The sequence below is a fragment of the Phyllostomus discolor genome, chromosome 2 (genome assembly GCF_004126475.2).
Source record: "Phyllostomus discolor isolate MPI-MPIP mPhyDis1 chromosome 2, mPhyDis1.pri.v3, whole genome shotgun sequence".
In the NCBI taxonomy this organism is placed as follows: domain Eukaryota; kingdom Metazoa; phylum Chordata; class Mammalia; order Chiroptera; family Phyllostomidae; genus Phyllostomus; species Phyllostomus discolor.
In genome coordinates, this window is record NC_040904.2 from 181,544,959 (window position 1) to 181,566,040 (window position 21,082).

The 21,082-nt window shown below is 38.5% G+C and overlaps 1 protein-coding gene across 6 annotated transcripts in view; it reads left to right on the plus strand.

The window, feature by feature from the left end:
* BCAT1 (branched chain amino acid transaminase 1) overlaps window positions 1–14,127 on the plus strand; it is a 102,301-nt gene extending 88,174 nt beyond the window's left edge. For all 6 annotated transcript variants that reach the window (XM_036019254.1, XM_028532699.2, XM_036019256.1 and 3 more), the window contains 2 exons: window positions 103–177; window positions 8,131–14,127. In XM_036019254.1, the coding sequence (XP_035875147.1) occupies window positions 103–177; window positions 8,131–8,172 (117 nt within the window). In that variant the 3' untranslated portion in view covers window positions 8,173–14,127. The remainder of the gene's footprint in view (window positions 1–102; window positions 178–8,130) is intronic.
* The last annotated feature ends 6,955 nt before the right edge of the window (window positions 14,128–21,082 follow it).

The following is a 21,082-nucleotide window of genomic DNA, read 5'->3' on the forward strand; positions in this document are numbered from 1 at the left end:
ATTGGAATCACCATAATACAGTGGCATCACTGAATGTCTTATTGATCATCACTGTATACATGAATATGCTCAAATTGTCTTGTGTCCGGTTTTCTTTCACAGACTCTACACATCCCATGTATGGAGAATGGGCCGAAGCTGGCGAGCCGGATCTTGGGCAAACTGACTGATATTCAGGTAAGGGCTTCTTTCGGTTAAAATGTCATCTTATCTCAATCAGCTCATAGAACCAAATGGTGTCTCAATGGCTAGAAGAAACTAGATTCTGCCACTTGGGGTCAACAAATCAAATTTAAGGAAGATGTTCCTGATAGTATGTGTGGGTATAAGCAATGCAGAGATGGGAAAGAAATGTTTTGAGGGTTTTTTTTTTTAACAAAAAAGAAAGAAAGAAAATAAATAATTGTCAGGGACTCCAAATTTTATACACACACACACACACACACACACACACACATATGTAATCTAAAAATCTCATTAAAATATATAATACTTTTATAAAAGAAAAAAACCTACAAGTAGAAGAAAGCACAGGAAAAATTTATTATTACCTGTGATGCCAACACTGATCATTGTTAATTTTTGATGTCTCAACTTTTAATATTTTGAAAGCATTTATATATCTTTAGATAAATATATTTTCTAACAAAATGGAGTTACAAATACTTTTACCTACTTTTTCATGTAATAAATCATGTGCTTTTTCATATTGAAATAATTTTAGTATGAAATTAAATTAAATTCTATTATATCTATGTATTACAATTTTTAAAGACATCAGCCGTGGCTCTTGTGCCTCAGTGAATTGATTGCTGGCCTGCAAACCAAAGGTCGCTGGTTTGATTCCGGGTCCGGGCATATACCTGGGTTGCAGGCCAGGTCCCTCAGTTGAGGTCACACAAGAGGCAACCACACATTGATATTTCCCTCTCCTTCTTCCTTCCTTCCCTTCTCTCTAGAAATAAATACATAAAATCTTAAAAAAAAGAAATCATATTATTGTACATCGATCTTGGTGGCAATTCTTTTACTACTATAAATAATGCATCCCTGATTATTTCCTTAGGATAAATGCCTGGAATTGTAATTGTTGGGTCCAAAGGTGTGTACACCTATTTTTTATATGCTAACTTTGTTTTGCCTATGTTTTTGGAACAACAATCTAATATCTCACAAAGCACTTAAGCAACTTTCTAGGCAAGCATATCAAATACCAGGAAATCAGAGACTGTTTTATAATTTGTAAATACTTCAGAAAGTTACCGGGTGATCTCATTGAGCTGATGGGTACCAGTCACTGAAAATCCCTAAGGGGAGCTAAGATTTATACTGAAACACAAAATGCACTTTGACAGTTTGGGTGATGTCAGATGGTGTTGGATCTCAACACCAAGCAAAGATTCAGGTGGTTGGGCAAGCTGCAGGTCCCTCCAGAGCAACTGAGGTCCTCAGACAGTGATAAACAGTATTTTTGAATACTGAGCACCTTTTATGCAAAACTAGTAATATTAATAAAAGGAAGAAATAATAGTGGCTATTGAATAAATGAGCCACCTTACCTCTACTCTTCAACAAATATTTTTCCATAGGAATTTTCTGCAAATTAATTAAAGGGGTATCCTAAGATTGAAGGCATAAAATATATTCAGAGTTGTTTTCTACTAGTATACATAGAAACAATAAGAAGAAACTTGAAGAAATTTAATAAAACTTTCTTCATGTGTGTTTCAGGTGTTTATATGTTTTTAGAGTTGCCTGAGTAAATCTGATAGAAGTAATGTTAGCAGTGTTTTGCTCAAATAAAAAAAATACAAACAGAACTAAAACATATAATTTGCTAGATTACAAAAGACTTTCTTAAAAATAGAAGTTGAAAGGTCTTTAAGAGGGGAGGAAGGGTGGTTATGGTGATAAGAAAGGAAAACCACTTTGGAAAATGTTCTTGAACAATTTGTACAGAAGAGAATGTTATATTCTATAGTAGTTAATTCACAAAATGAGATTTCAGGGTTACCTCTGGGAGATTATATGAAATAAGAAAATTTGAACTGACTTGATTTGGTCATAAAGGATCAAAAGAAAAGGAAAAGTACTTGGCTAGGCTGAGGGGGAATCAGATTCAATCTGAATGGAAAGAAAGATCTGAGTAGAGGTGTCCGTGAAGCTGCGGCTGAGGAGGGCCAAAGCAGGAATGTGTGTGTCACCCTGGAGGTGGTGACAAATAATGCCTCCAAACCCTCAGTTAGAAGAGAACCCCAAGATATAATTTTGGGGCAAGATGGGAAGCCATTGCAAAAATTCTCAGAACGAGCGTTTACTTTTTATTTTTAAAAGATTTTATTTATTTATTTATTTATTTATTTATTTAATTTATTTATTTTTAGAGAGGGGGAGGGAGGGAGGGAGAAGAGATGGAGAGAAACATCGATGTGTGTTTGCTTCTCACACAGCCCCCACCGGGGATCTGGCCTGCAACCCAGGGACCTAGACTGGGAATCGAACTGGTGACCCTTCGGTTCACAGTCGGCACTCGTTCCACTAAGCCACACTAGCTAGGACAGAAAGAGTGTTTTTAAAAGTGAGATGATAGAAGCCAAGAATGTAGGTGACTGAAGTGAGTGTTTTAGTTCAGTCAACAAATACATCTATTAAGCACAAACAAGGTGCCAGAGACTGTTCAGGTGTTGGTGGTAGAGTAGTTAAAAGGGGGACAAAACACCAGGGAAGTCACAGAACACTGATACAGAAGGTCACAATTAATACTCAGTGTTAATGTGGCACCATGTGAAAAGGTTTAAGAATAAAAGAAAAATAGAGAGAGAGCAGAGAATGAGAAGAAATGTGCATTTTCTTTTTACCTGTATGCAGTCTCTGTATAGTGACTGTGGCTAAGAAGTAGTCGATAATTTCTCTTTTTTCCCTAGGTAGTGAAGCACAGTGGATAATGGTAGTAACATTAAAAACTAATGATACAGTCAAAGCTCATACTGAACAAAGAAACAAAAGGATACAGTTAGTTACACAGAATATATGAGATAATACAATGATTCTGAATTCAACCACAAACCAGAAACACCAACTCTGTTTCAAATTGTTAAGTTACCAAAAGACCATTGTGCTGAATCTAAGGACACATCTTTCCTCTTCAATTATTTTATGCTTGTGGGCATGGAACCTAAAGTTTCAAAATTAATCTCTTGCAAGATGGCAAATTGGTGCTGTCATCCAAGCTACTAGGTTGTCTGTTTCTCTCCAAGAGAAATAATTTAAGTAGTTATGGAGGAAAAAGCATAGAATTGCATCACATTTCACATTTGATCACTGACATTACATGGAAGTATGGATATTCCTTACAAAATGCTCTGGTAAATTGAAAAAGAGGAGAGCAACAACAGCCAAAAGAACCCCCCCCCCCCAAAAAAAAAAACAACTTTGAGATTCTTCCCAAGGTGACCTTGAGGGAAAAATTTCTTCTTAAATGCAGATTTGATTTTTATTTAACCTGCTTAGTTCTGTATATAAGAAAGCATCTGTGAAGTTAAGTATTCATCCCATTTGGCTAATTATTCATATAGTTCCCTGAGTCTTAGATTGCCCTACAAATACCTCTTTGGAGAGAAATATTTCAAATAGCAGTTTCTTTTTTTTCCCCTTTTCTTTTTTAAGCCACAAAGAAAAACACTTCTGTGCTCATACTTCACCACACTTAAACTTGGAGAACGTGCTTGGTGTTGCCCGTGTTTCTTTTTTCTCCCATTATTCTTTGCTCTTCCACTCACCATCTTTTTTACCTCTGCTCTGACCATTTGGGTCTTTTCTATTTTCCAACGTGCTTTGCTGTCTGCTGCTTCCTTTCAGCTTCTGCACCTTCTACAGTTCGCCCACCTGATAAGGTATCAGTTGTCATTCAAGACACATGTCCTCTAGGAGTCTTTTAAATCTCCCTTGATTTACATCCCTTCCCCCAGTACAAACACACATTTACCCACTTAAGTGCTGCTTCTTTCTCCAGCTGCCATAGTACTTGGGATCATCACATCATGGCCTTTAATTTATGTTCTGGTTACACACTTATCTTTGTTCTGGGGCTGTTTGAATGTAGGAATTGTTTTATTCTCTTTCTGTAACCCCAGTCATCGGCACAAGATCTGGGCCATAGTGCATACTGAGTAACATTTCCTGAATAAATGAGAGAGAAACAAATGAGTGAATGACAGAACAAGCACATACTAAAGAACAAAACCTTGTCGCTCTTGTATATTAACACATTCTGAAAAAAGGTGAGAGGAAGGTCTTGAATAATGTCAAATTATTCTTCAAAAAACTTTCAGAGACCCTGATTTAGAATTTTTCAAAGTGACATGCACCTCAGGACTGCTGTGAGGAGTAACTAAAAGCTGGAGCCCACCCATGTATTATTAAACATCAGGGGCAGCATGTTGAGTGACTGGCAGAGCTGCTGGTGAGTTTCAGAAGGCGGGAAGTAGTGATGGTGGAGACGGAGAGGTGGACGTCTGAAATAGTCAGGGAAACACGATGCAATTTACAGATGCCGTATCGTAGAAATGTGCATTTGAAACTTATGGAATCTTGTTAACCAATGTAACATCAGTAAATTTAATTAAAAAATAGATAAATAAACATCAAGATTTTTAAAAAGACAAGAAAAGCATGAGTGGGATAGGAGTGGGATTTGTATCACTTGCAGGTTACTAGAAAGATTTTTTTAAAATTCTGTTTTCCCACTAATGGCTACAGCCTTGTAAGACTAAATGACCCTTTGTGGTTATGGTATTTTTCTTTTGTTCAGTGGAACCGCTTGATGACTTTCCGTTGCAGAAGGAGGCAGAGCCCCATCCCTTTTCCCTGCAGAAGTCCTGAGCTGCCCTTCAGCTGCAGCACGTTCTGAGGGGACATCTTGCAATCCCCCTGATGGTGTCATCCTTTGACGGGCTTCTCACCCTCTCCCCATTTCCTAATACACATGACCCCACATGTTATGTATGGTGTTGCAGAGCTTTGCATGGCCATGGAATAGGATTAGGAAGAAGGACAATGAATTATTACCTTGTGGTCAGTGCTTATTATATTTTTATGATATTACAGAAACTAAGTACGTAACACAGAGGTTGTCCTTCTATGTTGCTAGGAATTCTCTGCTGAATGTAAAAGGCCTTTTAGCAAGGGACATGTAAAATTATTTGCCATACATATGTTGCCTGTGAGGTAATGAACTTGTCATTAGTCATGTTTTGGTTGAGTGTTCAACAGGCATTCATGAAAAGAAAAATTCTGCATACATATCAGATAGTTTTCCACATGGGCTGAAAGTACCCTCTCCCTGCCTCAGTGTGATTGGTTGTGTCACTTTAACCCCATGCTTGACTCCAGTGAACAAAATCAAGTACCTGTAACTGACAGGAGGACTGACAGGTGTTGAAGGCATGGGCCAGCTGCTGTGGTTGGTAATGACCCTGACAATGGTAGGAGGACAGCCTAACCCATGCTGGTACTGCTCTTTCTCCCCTCCTCTGGATGCCTACTCTTGGGAAAGCATATAATTTTGTCTCTGCTACAATCTGCCATCTGTACTTTGAGTTATTTTCCTTACAAAATTAAATTGGATTATCCATCATCCACATGAAAAGTTTGATTGCTAACTGCCTAGGTCTAGACATTATGAATTACCTGTATTATCCTATCTCTTGGATATAGCTCAGAATGCTATGATTTCACATAAAAGCATAAATTGCAGGATGGGGGGGAACTGAATACATATTATGTAGGTTCTCAGAGCAATATGGCCTATGACTGTCACTGAAACCCAAATTGATTTTCCACTGCTTATAAAACTAAAACAACTAATTGAAAGCAAATTTACTTTAACCAATGAGATTCAAGATGAAATTATAGTGGTCATGAATCACAGTTCTGTATACCTGCTAAAATGTCAATATGCTGACATTCAAATATTATTAATGGCAAAAGTATCTAATGTATTCATGGGAATACAAATAAGGAAAATAAAACACATATTTTGTTCTTCCCTTCCACCATGTTGACAGCACACATAAATCCGGAAGAATTTGGGAATGTTTTATTTAGCATTCATCATGAATCAGCCAATAGTGAGAGGCCACCCTCTTTACATACCAATTTGTTTTATTTTTTAAAAAGATTGTATTTATTTATTATTTTTAGACAGAGGAGAAGGGAGGGAGAAAGAGAGGGAGAGAAACATCACTGTGTGGTTGTCTCTTACACGTCCCCCACCGGGGACCAGGTCTGCAACCCAGGCATGTGCCCTGACTGGGAACCAAACTGGCGACCCCTTGGTTTGCAGGACCGTGCTCCATCTGCTGAGCCACACCAGCCAGGGCTAGACACCGATTTCTGGTGTGGATTAAGCCAGTCGCTGGACTTCCTTCATTCTCCTTTTCATTTAACCCTAACCCTAACCCCCTAACCCTAACCCTAACCCTAACCCTAAGGTTGCAGGTCGACCCATTCGTGGTTCCCAGTAATTTTTCCAGTTTGGGAGATCCTGAGGTCTTAAACACGGCACTTGGACCATGTGACAAAGGAGAAACTGCAGTGGGCAGAGGCAGGAGAACCGAGCCTGTGACCACGAGTTTCCTAGACCCTTAGTGTCTTTATATGTAAAATGAGAAGCTTCCTCAAGAGTCCATTGCTTTTCACATTTGATTTCTAAGCAGTAGTACTTTCTACAAAAGAAATCTTTCCTGGAATCCCAGTATACAAAACCAGTAAGAGTGGACTTGTTCTCAAGGTAAAGAAGTAAAACCCAGAACCCTACTTACTTGGTTCATTCAAATAAGGTGATCAATAAGGTTCTTTTCAACTCAGAGTTTTCAAATGTTTTGTATCAATTTCAGCCTAAGATACATTAGGACTAAAGAGCCAATTCGTGGGGAGAAGGGGCCGCCCTCTGATTTAGGCAAACACCGAGTGGCGGACTTCGTGGCGTGCCACTTAGGGTCTCCCCATCTCTTCCAAGTCAGGCTGCACACATGACTCTGTGGATGTGTGGAGGGAAATCTAGATGGTGGTCAAGAACGTGGTTTTGGTGGCGAGAGAGACCTCGACTGGAGTCTGGGCTCTACCTTTTACTCAGCATAATCTTAAGTGTGTTGTTTAGTCTCCCTGATAAACAGTTTTCTCATTTATAAAATAAAGCGGGATTGATAAAGGCACCTGCTGTCTGGGGTTCCGGTGGGGATAAATGAGGTAGTCAGTCTGTACGGCTCTTGGTGCGCTGGGGCTGGCGTGCAATACTTGCTCAAAGGTGAACATTCATTTAAACACATGTTTGTTCAATGAATGAATGAATGAACAGGTGAATACAGAACTGGCTTTCTGTTTCTGATACCTCAAATATCTTTGTGTTTCTTTTACTTCAGTTTTGAATATTAAAATTTAGGCCTGCTAAAGCAAATTTGCAGATGCAAATAATCTGACTGTGATTATGCTGCAGGTCCGTGATTCTCGAAGGGATAAGAAAAACTGGGACACTAACGTAATACAAACAACTTTCATTTAGAAAACAAAGTCACTGTTCAGATCCACTGGGCTTGTCAATATAATATTGTTTTTTGTCCATGAACATAAAATGCTCTTGAGAAAGGGGATTTTAGAGCAGTTGCTCTTAAACTTCAGCTCCCAACAGAGTCTCCTGAAGTGCTAGCTGAACCCCAGGTTGCTAAGACACACCCGAAGCTTCTGATTCAGGAAGTCGGGGGTGGGGCTTGAGGATGCCCATTTCTAACATCCTGCCAGGCAACGCCAGTGCTCTTGGTAGGGGGAACATACTTTGAGCACCACTGCTTCAGAGTAAGGATGATAATAGTTAAAGCCAGTCTGGAGAGCAGAAGCTAAATGCAGAATGGTAATGAAAAGGCATGCCCTTAAATCTATCAGGGACCTTCTTCAACTATAAATTTGAGTTCAACAATAATTAAATATTTTGTAATTCTTTCCAGGTATTTGGGCTGTTTCTGTCTAATCCTATTTTTTATTGTGTATATACTTTTAATGTTCAAAACATAAGTGAACCCTTTGTACAGCCTCTTAGCTTATATACTGAAGGATGTTTTCTTGTTTTTGTTGTAGTATGGAAGAGAAGAGAGTGACTGGACAATCATCGTATCCTGAATGGAAAATACAGCATATTACCTGTGTGTTTTGGGGACAGAGTGTTGCTTTCGAATTATGATACGTTCTTTGGCTACTTGTTTTTAGTTGTGCGTAATGTAGTTTATATTACCCATGTTAGGAGGGTGATTGTTTCCTCATGCCAGGGAAAATAAATTGCAATCATCAAATGGTGTTTTGTAAACTTGGTAGTAGAAGCTTATGTTACCTTCCCTTAGAAAGATTATAATAATATAAGCCATATAGCATAGAATTTCCTCAGTATTCTTGGTGCCTCTCTTGGTACTTCATTCAGAATAAACAAGAATGTTTGTTTATTCTTTAGCATAAGTATTATTCCGCTCCTCAACCAAATGAGTTGTGTTGTGTGTGTTTAGAAGCTGATCTGAGTAAATTTCAGAGGTAACACTTCCTGTGACACATTTCCATCCTCAAAAGGTGTTTTGTTGTTTTAAGTCAAGACTTGGAAGAACTGTATTTCCTCATGTCACGTTTGTTTTGCAGGCCCCCAAGTCCATCTCTAGGGGCATCTCTCCTGTCTCCCTGATGTCACAATCTCTTCGTGCATCAGTAGGACCCATGCACACCTCCACCATCGCCCTTTCCGTGTTGTGTCGTAGGTAATTGGCTGCTTGGTAGACTCCACTACATCACTGAGGGTCTGTGCCTTAGAGATCTTTGTGTCCCCGATGCCTGGCACATAATAGGTACTCAGTAAATAATGACTAAACGAATATTTACCTTCTATAGAAGTGAACCTTCTTTGTTTCTATATTATGAAACCTCTTTATTAGAATTGTGATTGATTCTGACATTGTGTATATTTACCTCATAATATCTTTATTTTCCATGGACTGCTCAGTCATTAGAGATACTCAGAAGCATAGTTCCTCGGAGGAATTGCTTCACGTGTAAAGACTGTCTTGGAATTGCAGTTATAACTCTGCAGAGAAGTCATAGCATTGAACCAACCAAATGGAAATGACAAACGTTGTATGTTAAGTGTTAAATACAAAATAAATCATCTCAATTTGTTTTTTAGTAGAAAGCAAAGAGAGGTATACTCTGGTCTTTATACTTTTGGTTTTATAGGTGCTCTTTTCTGTTGCATGGGGAGATGACACGTGATTAGGGTACACTGAATGCAATTACAGATGTCATTTTCCCTGTTTAGGGGCTCAGAGTTAAAATTGTGTCCTGGTTTATTTAGGAAAAAGTGAAAATAAAATAGAAAACATTTACCCTTGGAAGGTCAACTCTTAAACATTGTATTTGAGTTTCCTTCAGTACTAATAACTTTCATCTTGCTGGTCATATTTTATTCTCTTTTCAAAGCAAGGGGAAAACTTTCTAAAAGTTCAATACATTGGAAAATTTTCCTTAAGGCACATAGCAGCACACAGCAAATGGGGCTTTGATTCTTTTCCAAGACTTTTGGCCATGGGGTCTTTTTAGATAGGAAGGGTAAAATGAAAATTAGGGAAGTATAACATGAAAAAGAATGGTAAAAATATTTTTAGGGGGCTTTTAATTGTTGATCAGAAGTACCTGTTCTTCTCATGTCTCAGGTAATTTATCTTTCTCTATACTCCTTCTCCAAGTAACATCCTAAGGGTATGTATTGCTTTGGCTAAATCCTGGGAACTCATTAAAAATTTTTTTAATTGTTGTTTAATTACATTTATCCCCCCCCCATTGGTGTCCCCTGCCCTGCCCGCCCCCCATATTCAATCCTCCCCACCCCCATTGTCCTTGTCCATGGGTCCTTTATACATGTTCCTTGACTTGACCCTTCCCCTTCTTTCCCTGGTTATCCCCCACCTGTGTCCCCTCTGGCCACTGACGGTTTGTTCTTTACTCCTCACTCATTTTTCATATAGTATTCTAGAAAAGACTTCCAGGTAATTTTAACCTGTCAGGTAGCACATAAGTGACCAGACTCACATGTCTATGAAAAATGGAAATTGTTTGTTTGCCATAAATGCATTTTATACTTTGCATCTCTAAACTTAGTATGACAAGACATGCCCATTACAAAAGCTAGAGAACAACGTTTTGACATTGTGCCTGTATTTAAACAAGCTGAGGGTATCCTAAAACAGAGAACACAATCTGCCATTCTCCTTCAAGTAATAAGACAGGAAATTGACCTTGACACTAACTTGTTAAGTAGATTTAAAAGGAACATCTGCACATCTCTTTTCCTTATGCACTATTTGTTTAATTGTCGTGGATTAATACAGCAAGAGTGGCACATTATAACTAGGCAATTATCCATTCTTCAGGGCTTAGTTATCCTAACACTAATTGATCATTTAAGGTGTAAGATAGTGTAGCATTAGGAACATGTAAGGCTAATCTGCTCAAAAAGATCAACAAATTAATATTGTTGCTGATATTTGCATAATTGGCTGCAATTATTTAATGTTTAATTGGTTGATCAAATGAGATTCAGCAATTCACATGTGCATGAATAGAAACAGAACTGGTGGCACTTGAAATGATAATGATTAACTTATTTTGCATGTTCTCTTCCTCCCACATTTTTCCGTTTTTTTTTTTTTTTCCATTTCAGACCAAGTTTGTCAGCTTTTTCCAGCAGATCCGTAGAAACCAAATTTTAAAATGAAGCATTTCAACATAGAGAAAACATGAATATTTCCTGAAGATATTTGCTGTTGGAGATATTCTGAGTTACAGTAGTTTATTAAGGAATAACTCATAGCACCAAAAGAAGGGTCCATGTCAGGGATGTGCACTGAGCAGCTGGCAGAATGAATCAGTTAGTTAATAGTACCTGCTTTCCCCTTTGCTTTCAAAAATACAAAGGAAAAGTTAAAGGGAAAGAGAAATGAGTGAGACACTTGATAAGGGATCGTGTTTTTCTTCCCTGGTAAACACCCTTTATTCTTTTCTCAAAAGATTTCTGTAAGTAAGGGGGGGAAAAAGATCAGAGGTAGCAGCAAGAAAGTGCAGAGCTTCATCAACTATGTGACATGTAATGTGAGCACCCCTGAGGCCTACATTATGTACATACACCCTGGGTTAAAATTCCTCACCATATCAGTTTTGTTGCTTGATACAATTGTATCTAAACAAGCGGTCTTGCTTTCTTCAAATCAGGCCATTCTTGGGCACTTGAAGGCAATTAATGAGTATATCTTAGTCAAAAGAATAGTAGGAGCCCGTTATTAAAGCTGCAGTTTGAACTCTGCTTTAGGGCTTTGTACTGTGAAATCGGCTGCCAAAATAAGCTTATTTATTTTCCCCCCTCGGAGAGCAATCATTGTATTCTTTTTTCTTCAAAAGTTTATTTTTAAAATTATGTGTTTGGTTTGCCCTTATGATTGGGGAAAATGTGTTTTAAGCAGAAAATGATAGCATTTGTTCACTTTCAAGGACTGATATTGAAAATATTAGAGTCATAAATATTCATTGCATGCATTAAAGCAAAGGGCTTAACCAGGGGTTGGAGAAACATTGTGAGGAGCCCTTATTTCATGTCCTGATTCTAAATATGATCAAAGAATTCTCCCTTGTAATGTGGATTTGCAGAAACCTAGTTACACACAATAATGCTGGCAAGTAATTTTAGTGGACACTTTGCCTTGTCACTTGGCTTCGCAACAAAAAGAGTTTGTTCAGCTATCTCTTTTCCAGATCTCTCTTTGAAAAGGAGGCAAAGGGTACCAGCTTTTCAATAACCATAACCTATAAATTGATGAGGATCATGAAGATTGTTGTGATTTGATCAGTTAATTTGATAAATGTTGATTGACTACTCATATGTACATCTAACCCAACTCGCAATAGGAATTAGGAAGTTAGTTTTAGAAAATAAATAGTACATATCGTATACTTCCCTCAAGTTGTTTATGTGCTACTACTTAAACAAAAATGCAGTATGATAATAAGGAACCAGAGACCAGAACACATCTCTTAATAAGAAATTACAATGAATATTTTCATCTCATTTGTAAAGGGTATTTGCCCTTTAAAATATTTCTTTTTTCCTCTAGTCAAAACTGCTCAGTCTGGTTAGTAGTTAGGGGTTACTCAGCCACTGCCTTGTGGTGCGAATCACCTCCTCTGGTTTACTACTTACTGCCAGTCCTTAGCCCATTTGTTAGCTGCATTCCCTCGGAGCACTGTTGAGTCGTCATGGTGCACCTCACAAAGAAACACCTCGAATCACAGCATCTTTGCTGACCTCAGAGTTAGATAATACTGAAGTAAAATCTTCCTGGTATGAATTTTTGGGGGAAAATGTTGGTTTAAGAGCATTTGCTTGAAAATAATGGATCTAGCTACTCAAAAAAATAGGTGCAAGACTAACTTTAATAATGATTTTTCACAGTTTGAGATTTTAAAATAAAAGTAAATTAAACCATTGCAAAGAGATTCATTTTTATCCTTGCCAAAAAGCCCTTCAAAAATACAAAGGTAGAAGAAAGTGATTTATTTTCATTTTCAACATACATATCATAATAAAAGACTTAGCTATTTTGGGGGAGGAAGGTTGGTAATGAAATGTACCAAAAGGCTATAGTACTATTTGTGGGTAAATAATTCCTTGAGATCATATATATGTATATATTTGCTTTAATGAATGTTAGGGCATAAAATTTTAGTCTGAGAAAATGAAGTAGTCTTTGAAGTCTGCTAAGTGTAAGTACTGAAGTTTTAGGTAATCCTACTCTGTCAAAAGTATATTTTTTACCCCATAATAGATACAGTTAGTAAAGCCTAAAACTTAAGTTGCATGGTGTTCAACTTATAGAATCTGCTGTTGGGATTCTAAGGTCAACTCTACGCTGTGGAATGGGAATGAATTAAAACGTAGTTTCCTCAGATTTCTCTGCATATCCACTACCATGGTGACTACATTCCTTGTTACCCATTAATGACTTATGGAGGAAAATTTATCTAGAGAAGATGTCAGAGGAAGAACAACTGGAGGTAGAGAAAGAAAGGAATGATAGAAAAAAAAAGGAATCAGGCTTGCTTCTGCATTTTCCAAAGGAGTTTTTCTTATTTTGCCAGCCACAGGGATCTTCAGCTGTCAACACAGGTGCCAAACACAGACTCCTGCCAATTAGGAAGTGACCAAATATAGTGGCAGCTCATCAGACATGAGAATTAGGCTATGGTCATTAGGTAATAATCTGAGGGTTGTGTTCCATGGAAACTGCTGTAGATGACAACCTATATGAGTAACACTTTATTGTATAATTGCATAGTCTACATGATCTATTGTGGCATTTCTTCAGTGGTCTGATTCTAAGATTTGTGAAGCTTCTTGAGGCTGAATAAAAGCAGAAGTGACAAGCAGTAGATTGTGGCCAGATTAGACTGGGACTATTTGTCCTCCTTAGGAATAGTATTTACCAATACCCCCTTTCCTTGGTGGAGATGGACTGATTGGGAAATTAGTTGGACATTATCATTTAGTGTTTAATTAAAATGTGCGACAACATGCAGTTTCCTCAAGCTCATTTCATGTGGCCATTAAAGTCATTCCCAGGGTTAAGAAAGGAATTCAGACAGATGCTTCAATTTCTACTTCATTGATGTGTTTTTGAAGAATGCAGGAATTCTCCCAAGAGTATGGCTGTCAGCAGATTTTGAATCATCTTAAAAATAAGCTAGCACCTCTGTGTGCATCTGTAAATTGCTTCCCCATTGATGACGAGAATGAATGATCCTACTATCCACTCGACTAGCTAGTATGTGGAGCCTAGCCCACCATTCTGAAGAATTTGTGCTTACTTGAGAAAATAACTTGTTTGAGGAAGTCATTTTTAAATCAGAGTTTAAAGATAGAGGAGAATATCAGCTTAACTGTGGAATTTTCAAAACATGTTCTCACATCTAAATTTGATTGTAATGAAAAACCACAGCCATTGCTAATCACAAATTTCACAAGTTGTGTAGTGATTCTTGAAATTCTGTTTAGGAAAACTCAAGTAGAAGGAAATAAACACTTTGTTTATTTCCAGGGCCCTGGTGGTGTAGCTCCGTGGATTGAGTGCGGGCCTGCAAACCAAAGGGTCGCCAGTTTGACTCCCAGTCAGGGCACATTCCTGGGTTGTGGGCCAGGTCCCCAGTGGGGGATGAGCAAGAAGCAACCACACATTGATGTTTCTCTCCCTCTCTTTCTCCGTCCCTTTCCCTCTCTCTACAAATAAATAAATAAAGTCTTTAAAAAAATAAGGATTTCATAAAAAATTGTTAAAAGATTATGTTAAAAGGAATTTAAGCTCACTAAAAGCATAATGATGGAAATGTGGAAAATAGGGTGGGTAAAGGAAACTACTTCATTTTTTGAAGGTTTAATGGAAGCACAATGAACTTTAAAAAATGTTTTTGTTACATATGAAGCATCTGGTGTGAAAGAACCCTGCAGTGTCTAAAGGACCTGGAATAATTGTATTTTGCTAGCAATAGACACATTCTTCATTGTCTGCGGGTTCTTCACCAGATCTTTAATTATGCACTGTTTCTGTCATCAATAAAACAACTTAAAGGAATCTTGTTTGTGTCGTCCCTTGAAATTGGCATTGTTGAATGCATGAAATAATAATGCTTAATTATCATTTTAATGCTGTTCCAAGGTTTTTGGTTGTGGGATGTAAATGTAGTGTGGTATTTTTAAACCAAAATGACATTGAGAGAATGAAAAGAATTGAATACCCCAGGAAGACCTGAAACCATACAACTGGGCAGAGTATAAATGTGTCTCACATTTTCAAACACTTGGGTAAGAAATACCATGTGCATTTGAGATTGTCCTTTCTCCTAGGTATGAATCTGTCTTTAGTCAAATTTAGCTTTGCCTTTGGAATTTTGCACAGAATAAAGGTAATAGATTACTTCTTTCCCTTCACTGTTGTAATTAACCTACCTAAATGACATACCCGTATGTGACTAGCCAGCTTTAGAATAAAAGACACTATAAAGAAAAGGTATCTGATCTAAACCTAGTGAACATCAATGGTGTGTTCTTTTAATCAAACCAGGCCTTGCATAAATTGCCTTCATACACACAGATCTTTGACAGAATAAAACCAAATGCAGCATATATGAGGGTCACATATTTCACATCCATTTTCTTATTATGGGTTGGCTGAGTGATTGCAAGTGCAGCAAAACCTAAGGTTTTTCAAGGGGGTATTATAAACAGCATCAAAGCGTCAAAGTGCTCAATGAGCATCTTCTCCAAACCCTGTCAAACTGGAAATACTGGTCTTCATGAAGATCTTTATTGGGAAGTTGCATGAAGAGTTTGGAAGATCCAGGAGAAGGTTATTAGTCAAGTCCTTTTACAGTGTCAATGCCCAAATCCCCCAAGAGTGACAAAGATGGACTTGACATTCCTGAGGGTGATGACATGCATTCAGTGGAGCTTATATGATTTATCAGATGAGACAGCAGCCTCCTTCAGGGTGGAGTATGTCCCTTCTACATTGGTTTACTAACAACCAAAAAAACAAGTGGGGGAGGTGGAAGCAAGAGTGAATTTTCAACCTTTATAATAGTTTTTCTGCTAAGCTGATTCAGTTTGATTGCAAGCATATTTTTTAAATCAAGCACTGATTCCACATACATGACATATAGTTGCTTTGCACCATAACTTATCTTTGGATGAAATGGTCTATTGTAGACTGTTGCTATAATGGTGACGACGTGCAGAACTACATTCCTGTAACCAAAACCCCTACAGCCAAGACGTTAATGCTTACGTGTGTGTAGAACAATCACTGGGCTTGTTCTCTTATGTCCATAGGCAACAGGGACCACATGGATTAAAACCTGTGGCCATTCTCTCCAAAATGTCTCCATCATGAAGTCAATAGGATTTTTGAAATATCTGTAAGATGAACTCATGAAAAGTTTTAGAGTTGCACAATTCAGGCTGACTATTCCAAATGCAAAAGAGATGATTAAACCACACTTGTTTTAAAGATAGCTACAATAATCTAGTAAACATTTCTCATCAGTATTAATGATAATGATAAGCAGAGGTGGTGCAACCTTCAATCTCTGGCTCCTTCCAAGCCATGGCTGGATGTAACAGAACATGCATGTTGTCTAATAATTAACAGAGTGGTTAAGAGCCACCCATTGACACTGTGACCTTCAACCAGTTACTCAAATTGGAGAAGAAAATGGAGATCATCAAAGTACCAATCTCATGGGTGATAGGATTAATGAGTTAATATTGTAAACTATTTACAACGGTTCGTGTGTAAAGTGTAAGCTGGTGGAATTTTATGAACTGGAAGACAAGTAGGGCAAATAGACACTCCACAAAATTGCTGTCATTATCAGCACCCCCCTCTATGCCTGGTGCAGATGGAGAAAGTTCCTCAATCCATGGCTCAGGACCAGTGACATAATGGAGAGGCCCCAAAGTGCTTATCGGGAGTTAGAAAGGTGGGATCTACTGAAACTCAAGCCCAGAGGTAAAAGCAAGCGAGGACTAGATTAAGCAATGATTGATAAAATTATTAAGAAGGAATTAGATGCTTTTAATTTTCAGAAATATGAGTTAGGTTCCGTATTCCACATGACTATAACTGATGATCAATTTTATGTCTGAACTTGACTAGGCTGTGGTGCCCAGTTGTTCAGCCAAACACTGGCCTAAATGTTCCTGTGCAGAAGGTATTTTTTAGATGTGACTAATATTAAATTGGTAGAGTCTGAGTAAAGCGGATTGCTCTCCATAATGAGGGTGGGCCTCATCTGATAAGTTGAGAGCCTTAAAAGCCCATTGGTTTTCCAAAGGAGGAATTCAGTCTTAGGATTGTAACATAGAAACATTGCTTGAGCCACCAGCCTGCCTGGCCTGTGGTATAGATTTCAGATTCATAACTGAAACGTCTTTTCTAATTTCCTACCTGTCAGCCTGCCCTTTGATTATGGATTTGGCAGTCCCCACAATTCCATAAACCAATTCCTTAAAATCTCTCTTTCTCCATATATGTGTGTGCATATGTGTGTGTAATCAATTAATAATATAATTCATTACTATGTTGAAAACCATGGTCATGCTCTCCAAAGGTCTTTGTCATATGGAGGGGTGGCAAAAGTAGTTTTACAGTTGTTTGTATGAAAAATAATAAGATAATTAATAAATAATAATACAAGAATAAAGTTTTATGTACTCACAGCTGTAAACCTACTTTTACCCCACCCTGTATAATAATATATAAGGTCTTTGATATATGCATAAAATGTAAAACATGATATATATGAGTTCTACACATATCAGTTCCATTTCTCTACAGACCCTTGATACAACAACATCCTTACGGTTTTCTAAGGAAGAAAATCATATGCTGTCTTATTCCCTTTGAGTCAGGTATCTAACTTAAGGCATACTTAGCATTCAGAAAACTGTTAATCACATAAGGCACTGGCAATAATTTGCTCTAATTGCAAACAGAGTGCTTAAGAGAAAATGATTCCCAGACTGGCAAGGTTGTACAGGCCAAGCTTATGAAATGAAGGTAGACATCACTGAAATTTCAGGCATCAGTGAGGAAAATATTTCTGAGTGTTGGACCACTCAAGGCTCCCTATCATACCAATAGTTTAGTGTTTCTGGCTGGACTGTATGCCTTGAAAATACCGTGTGGCCACAAGTGGATGTAAAGAACTCCCCTTTTGTTGTAACTGAGGGAGCAGGGTTATTTTGTCAGGGGAGCTGCCATCCTGATAAAAATCAGTTTATAGACTTACTGAAAGCGGGGCTACATCAATCCTCTCGGGGGTCCTCTGGACCCTGCTGGCCTCGCACAGTGCCACAGCCGGGTTCAACTCCATGCATGCTGATGCTCTCACCACCACGCTCAGTTTAGGAATAATCTTTGTAATCATTTGGACTTTTACTTATCTCCCCCATCTATCGGAGTTATATTTTGCAAGACCCATTTTTTGAACTCCTGAACAGAGACAATAAATTGGTCTGCTTCTCCAGTGCGACTTGATAAGGCAGTTTAAAAGGCAATAAGAAGCCAAATGAGGTTAAGTGATGGGGACAGAGATCATTCAAAATAGCTCCTCGCCAGTTTAGTTGTTCTCTCAGGAGAGGAAGGCGATAACTTATTTCCTATGAGAAAGAACGGTATTGTCATAATCACGAGGTTAACGTTTGCATTTCCTGTTAGAGTGTTTTCCCCGGTTTAATGCAAATGTTCTTTAATGACAATGACCCTACTCCTGATTCTATTCAACAGTTATTCTTCCTGCTAATCACTGATGTGAGTGACTTGTATTCAGCCAAGTGTATGAAGGCCACAGACAGTTCTGCTTTCATACTTCCCCTTTCATCTCGGCCATTCTGAGAACTTGTAATTATGTCAATAGTTGACTCGCCCGTATAACTAGTAACTTCAAAAGATTACATTTTACTCGTTCTCCTATCTTCCCAGAGCAAAATCCTTTAATCGTATGTAAGAAGTACAGCATCTATTAAGCAGCTAGCAGAGTGCCTAGCATCTAGTAGGTGCATAATATTCGACAGCACCACACCTTCCTTTCTTAAGCACCACTTAGCTCCAAATATTGAATACTTGTTTTCAGGCTCAATCTTACCCAATTCGTGAGTTAACTGGAAACAGCTCTGATAGTGCAATTAACAGCTGAGGTTCAGGGTGTGAAATTAGCTTTGCTTCCCTAATCCCAGCATCTGGTGTCTCTTGGATGAGCTACTAAATCCCACTGGGCTTTCTTCCTAACCCTCAACCTGCATGTCCATCCATCCTGATTCACTGAATTTCTGCCCTGGTATAGTCCTCTTTAGCAGTCAACCTGCTCACAGCCTCAGCCCATTCAATGGGGACACAGACCTCTCAAGCCTGGACTTTGTCTCTTGCCGTCCAAACATAGATGGATCCAGTCAATCTAGATCAAAACATTTGGGACGAATCACTGCCTCTTGTTCGGTATGGTTATTTCTGAACACCATCAACCAGATTGCAACACTTCATTACTGAAATGGCCTTGATTAGACCTGAGTTTGCCATCACCACTTGGATGTGGAGATTTGGGCTGATCCTTCCTGCCTCCTCCATGGGGTGGAGGCTGCTTGGCACTGCTTTTGCCTGCCAGCTTGCGCTTAGGTCTCAGCTTACAAGATCTCCCTCTTGGCCCAAAGCACGTGACCATTTAGCACTGAGAATCATCCTAGCTTCCTGTTACCCGGGCTTCATTTAATTTTTTTATTTTTTTCAGAGAGTGTCTTTTAAACCTAAAATACAGTAGTAGCTACTGGACGTGTCATCTAAAATCTCAGCACTCAAAGCATCATTACCAGATCAGCAGCACCGCTAGCTCCTAGGCACTTGTTAGAAATGCAGAATCTCAGGCCCCTCCCAGACCTACTGAATCAGTATCCACATGTTACAAGATAATTTACCTGCACTTTCAAATGAGAATGAGCTGCTCTAAACACTTCTCAGCTGAACAGAGCCACCTAAAATGGAGGTACCACCAAGAAACTATTGTGAGGTTAGAAACAAGATTCATTTGAAACCCAGAATCACTTTATAAATGAAGGTGTTTGTCCAAAGTTGAAGTGACTTTACATCCCGGAACTCAAGGTAGGCTTCGGTTTGCTCAAAACCTAACATATGCGAGTTTGATTATGAAATGCGCCTCCTAAATTGCTAATTCCTTCTGAGGGTTTCTCCTGGCACTTCCTTTCCGCCTCAGTCTTGTGTGAGTAATTATCATGGTGGTCTCTGTGAAAATTACCACACAGGAAACAACAGGAGACTCTTAATTACTGAATTCCTGCACACTATTTATTCTTTCTATTTAGAGCTATTAGAGAGCCTCTGGGCATATATATACAATTAAAAGAGAACAAGATTCCCAGCCAAATTGCAGCTGTTCCTAAGTTTCTGGGAATACTAACCTAAGATACATGCTTCCTTTTACATTAAAGTAAGTTCATTGCCAATGACGGTTGGTTGGCTGATAACCTGAGGTGCCTGAGTATTTTTGTGAGGTACTGCAGGTACAATGCTGGGCCACGTGATCCCAATGAGTGATCCTTCCCCAGTTCAGAGTGTAGTAGGTTTTCCTAGAACTTGAAATTAGGCATCTAAAGTTGAGTCAGTTGGACTTAGTTCCTGCCAGAAACATGGTTCCTTGTTTTATTATAGACTGCAAGTAACTCTTACATTGGGCTGGACTGCCTTTAAACCAGCATAGATATGAGGGATTTGTTCTTTTTCAAGTTTCGCCAGAACAGAAGCAGCTGGCCCTTTTAGGAGATCATTCTAATGTTTAAAGTGTTAGGATTTTTTTCTCTAAAGTCCTAAATTCTCTTTGCTTTATCATACAAAGACATTTTCATGTGTATCTACAGACAGACATCTACAAACAAGAAATTCTAATTTTTGCCCATGTAATATCCTTCTATATGAAAGAATATTATCAATACTTCTTGCCTCTCTAGGTGGAATTTCAATTCTCCTCTTTGTGCTTCCTTTTTTCTCTTTAACTTTTGTGCCTACCTCTTTAGCTTCTCAAAGCTCTCTGCTTCTCTCACCCTTCACACTCTGGGCCTGGACAATGGGCTTTAGCAACATTCTGGTCGATGGAGAGGACGCAGTCTTTGAAGTGGCATTTCTTTCATACTTCCTGATATGATGCTCACTTTTAACTCTGCTTTACACCTTCTGATTAATCAGTTGCAGTGATTTTCTTCAGTGCCTTTTTCTTGGCAGCCATGGTGGCCGTCCCTACTTTCCCTTACCATCCTTGTTTAAGGTACGTTCTCCGTTTGCCAACAATAATCATCTTGAGGTTTACTTCTAACTCTGGATGTTCCTTTTGTCACCAAAATGAAATGTGGTGTCACCAGTGATCTAAACAAAAAGGAAGCTCAAGAAAG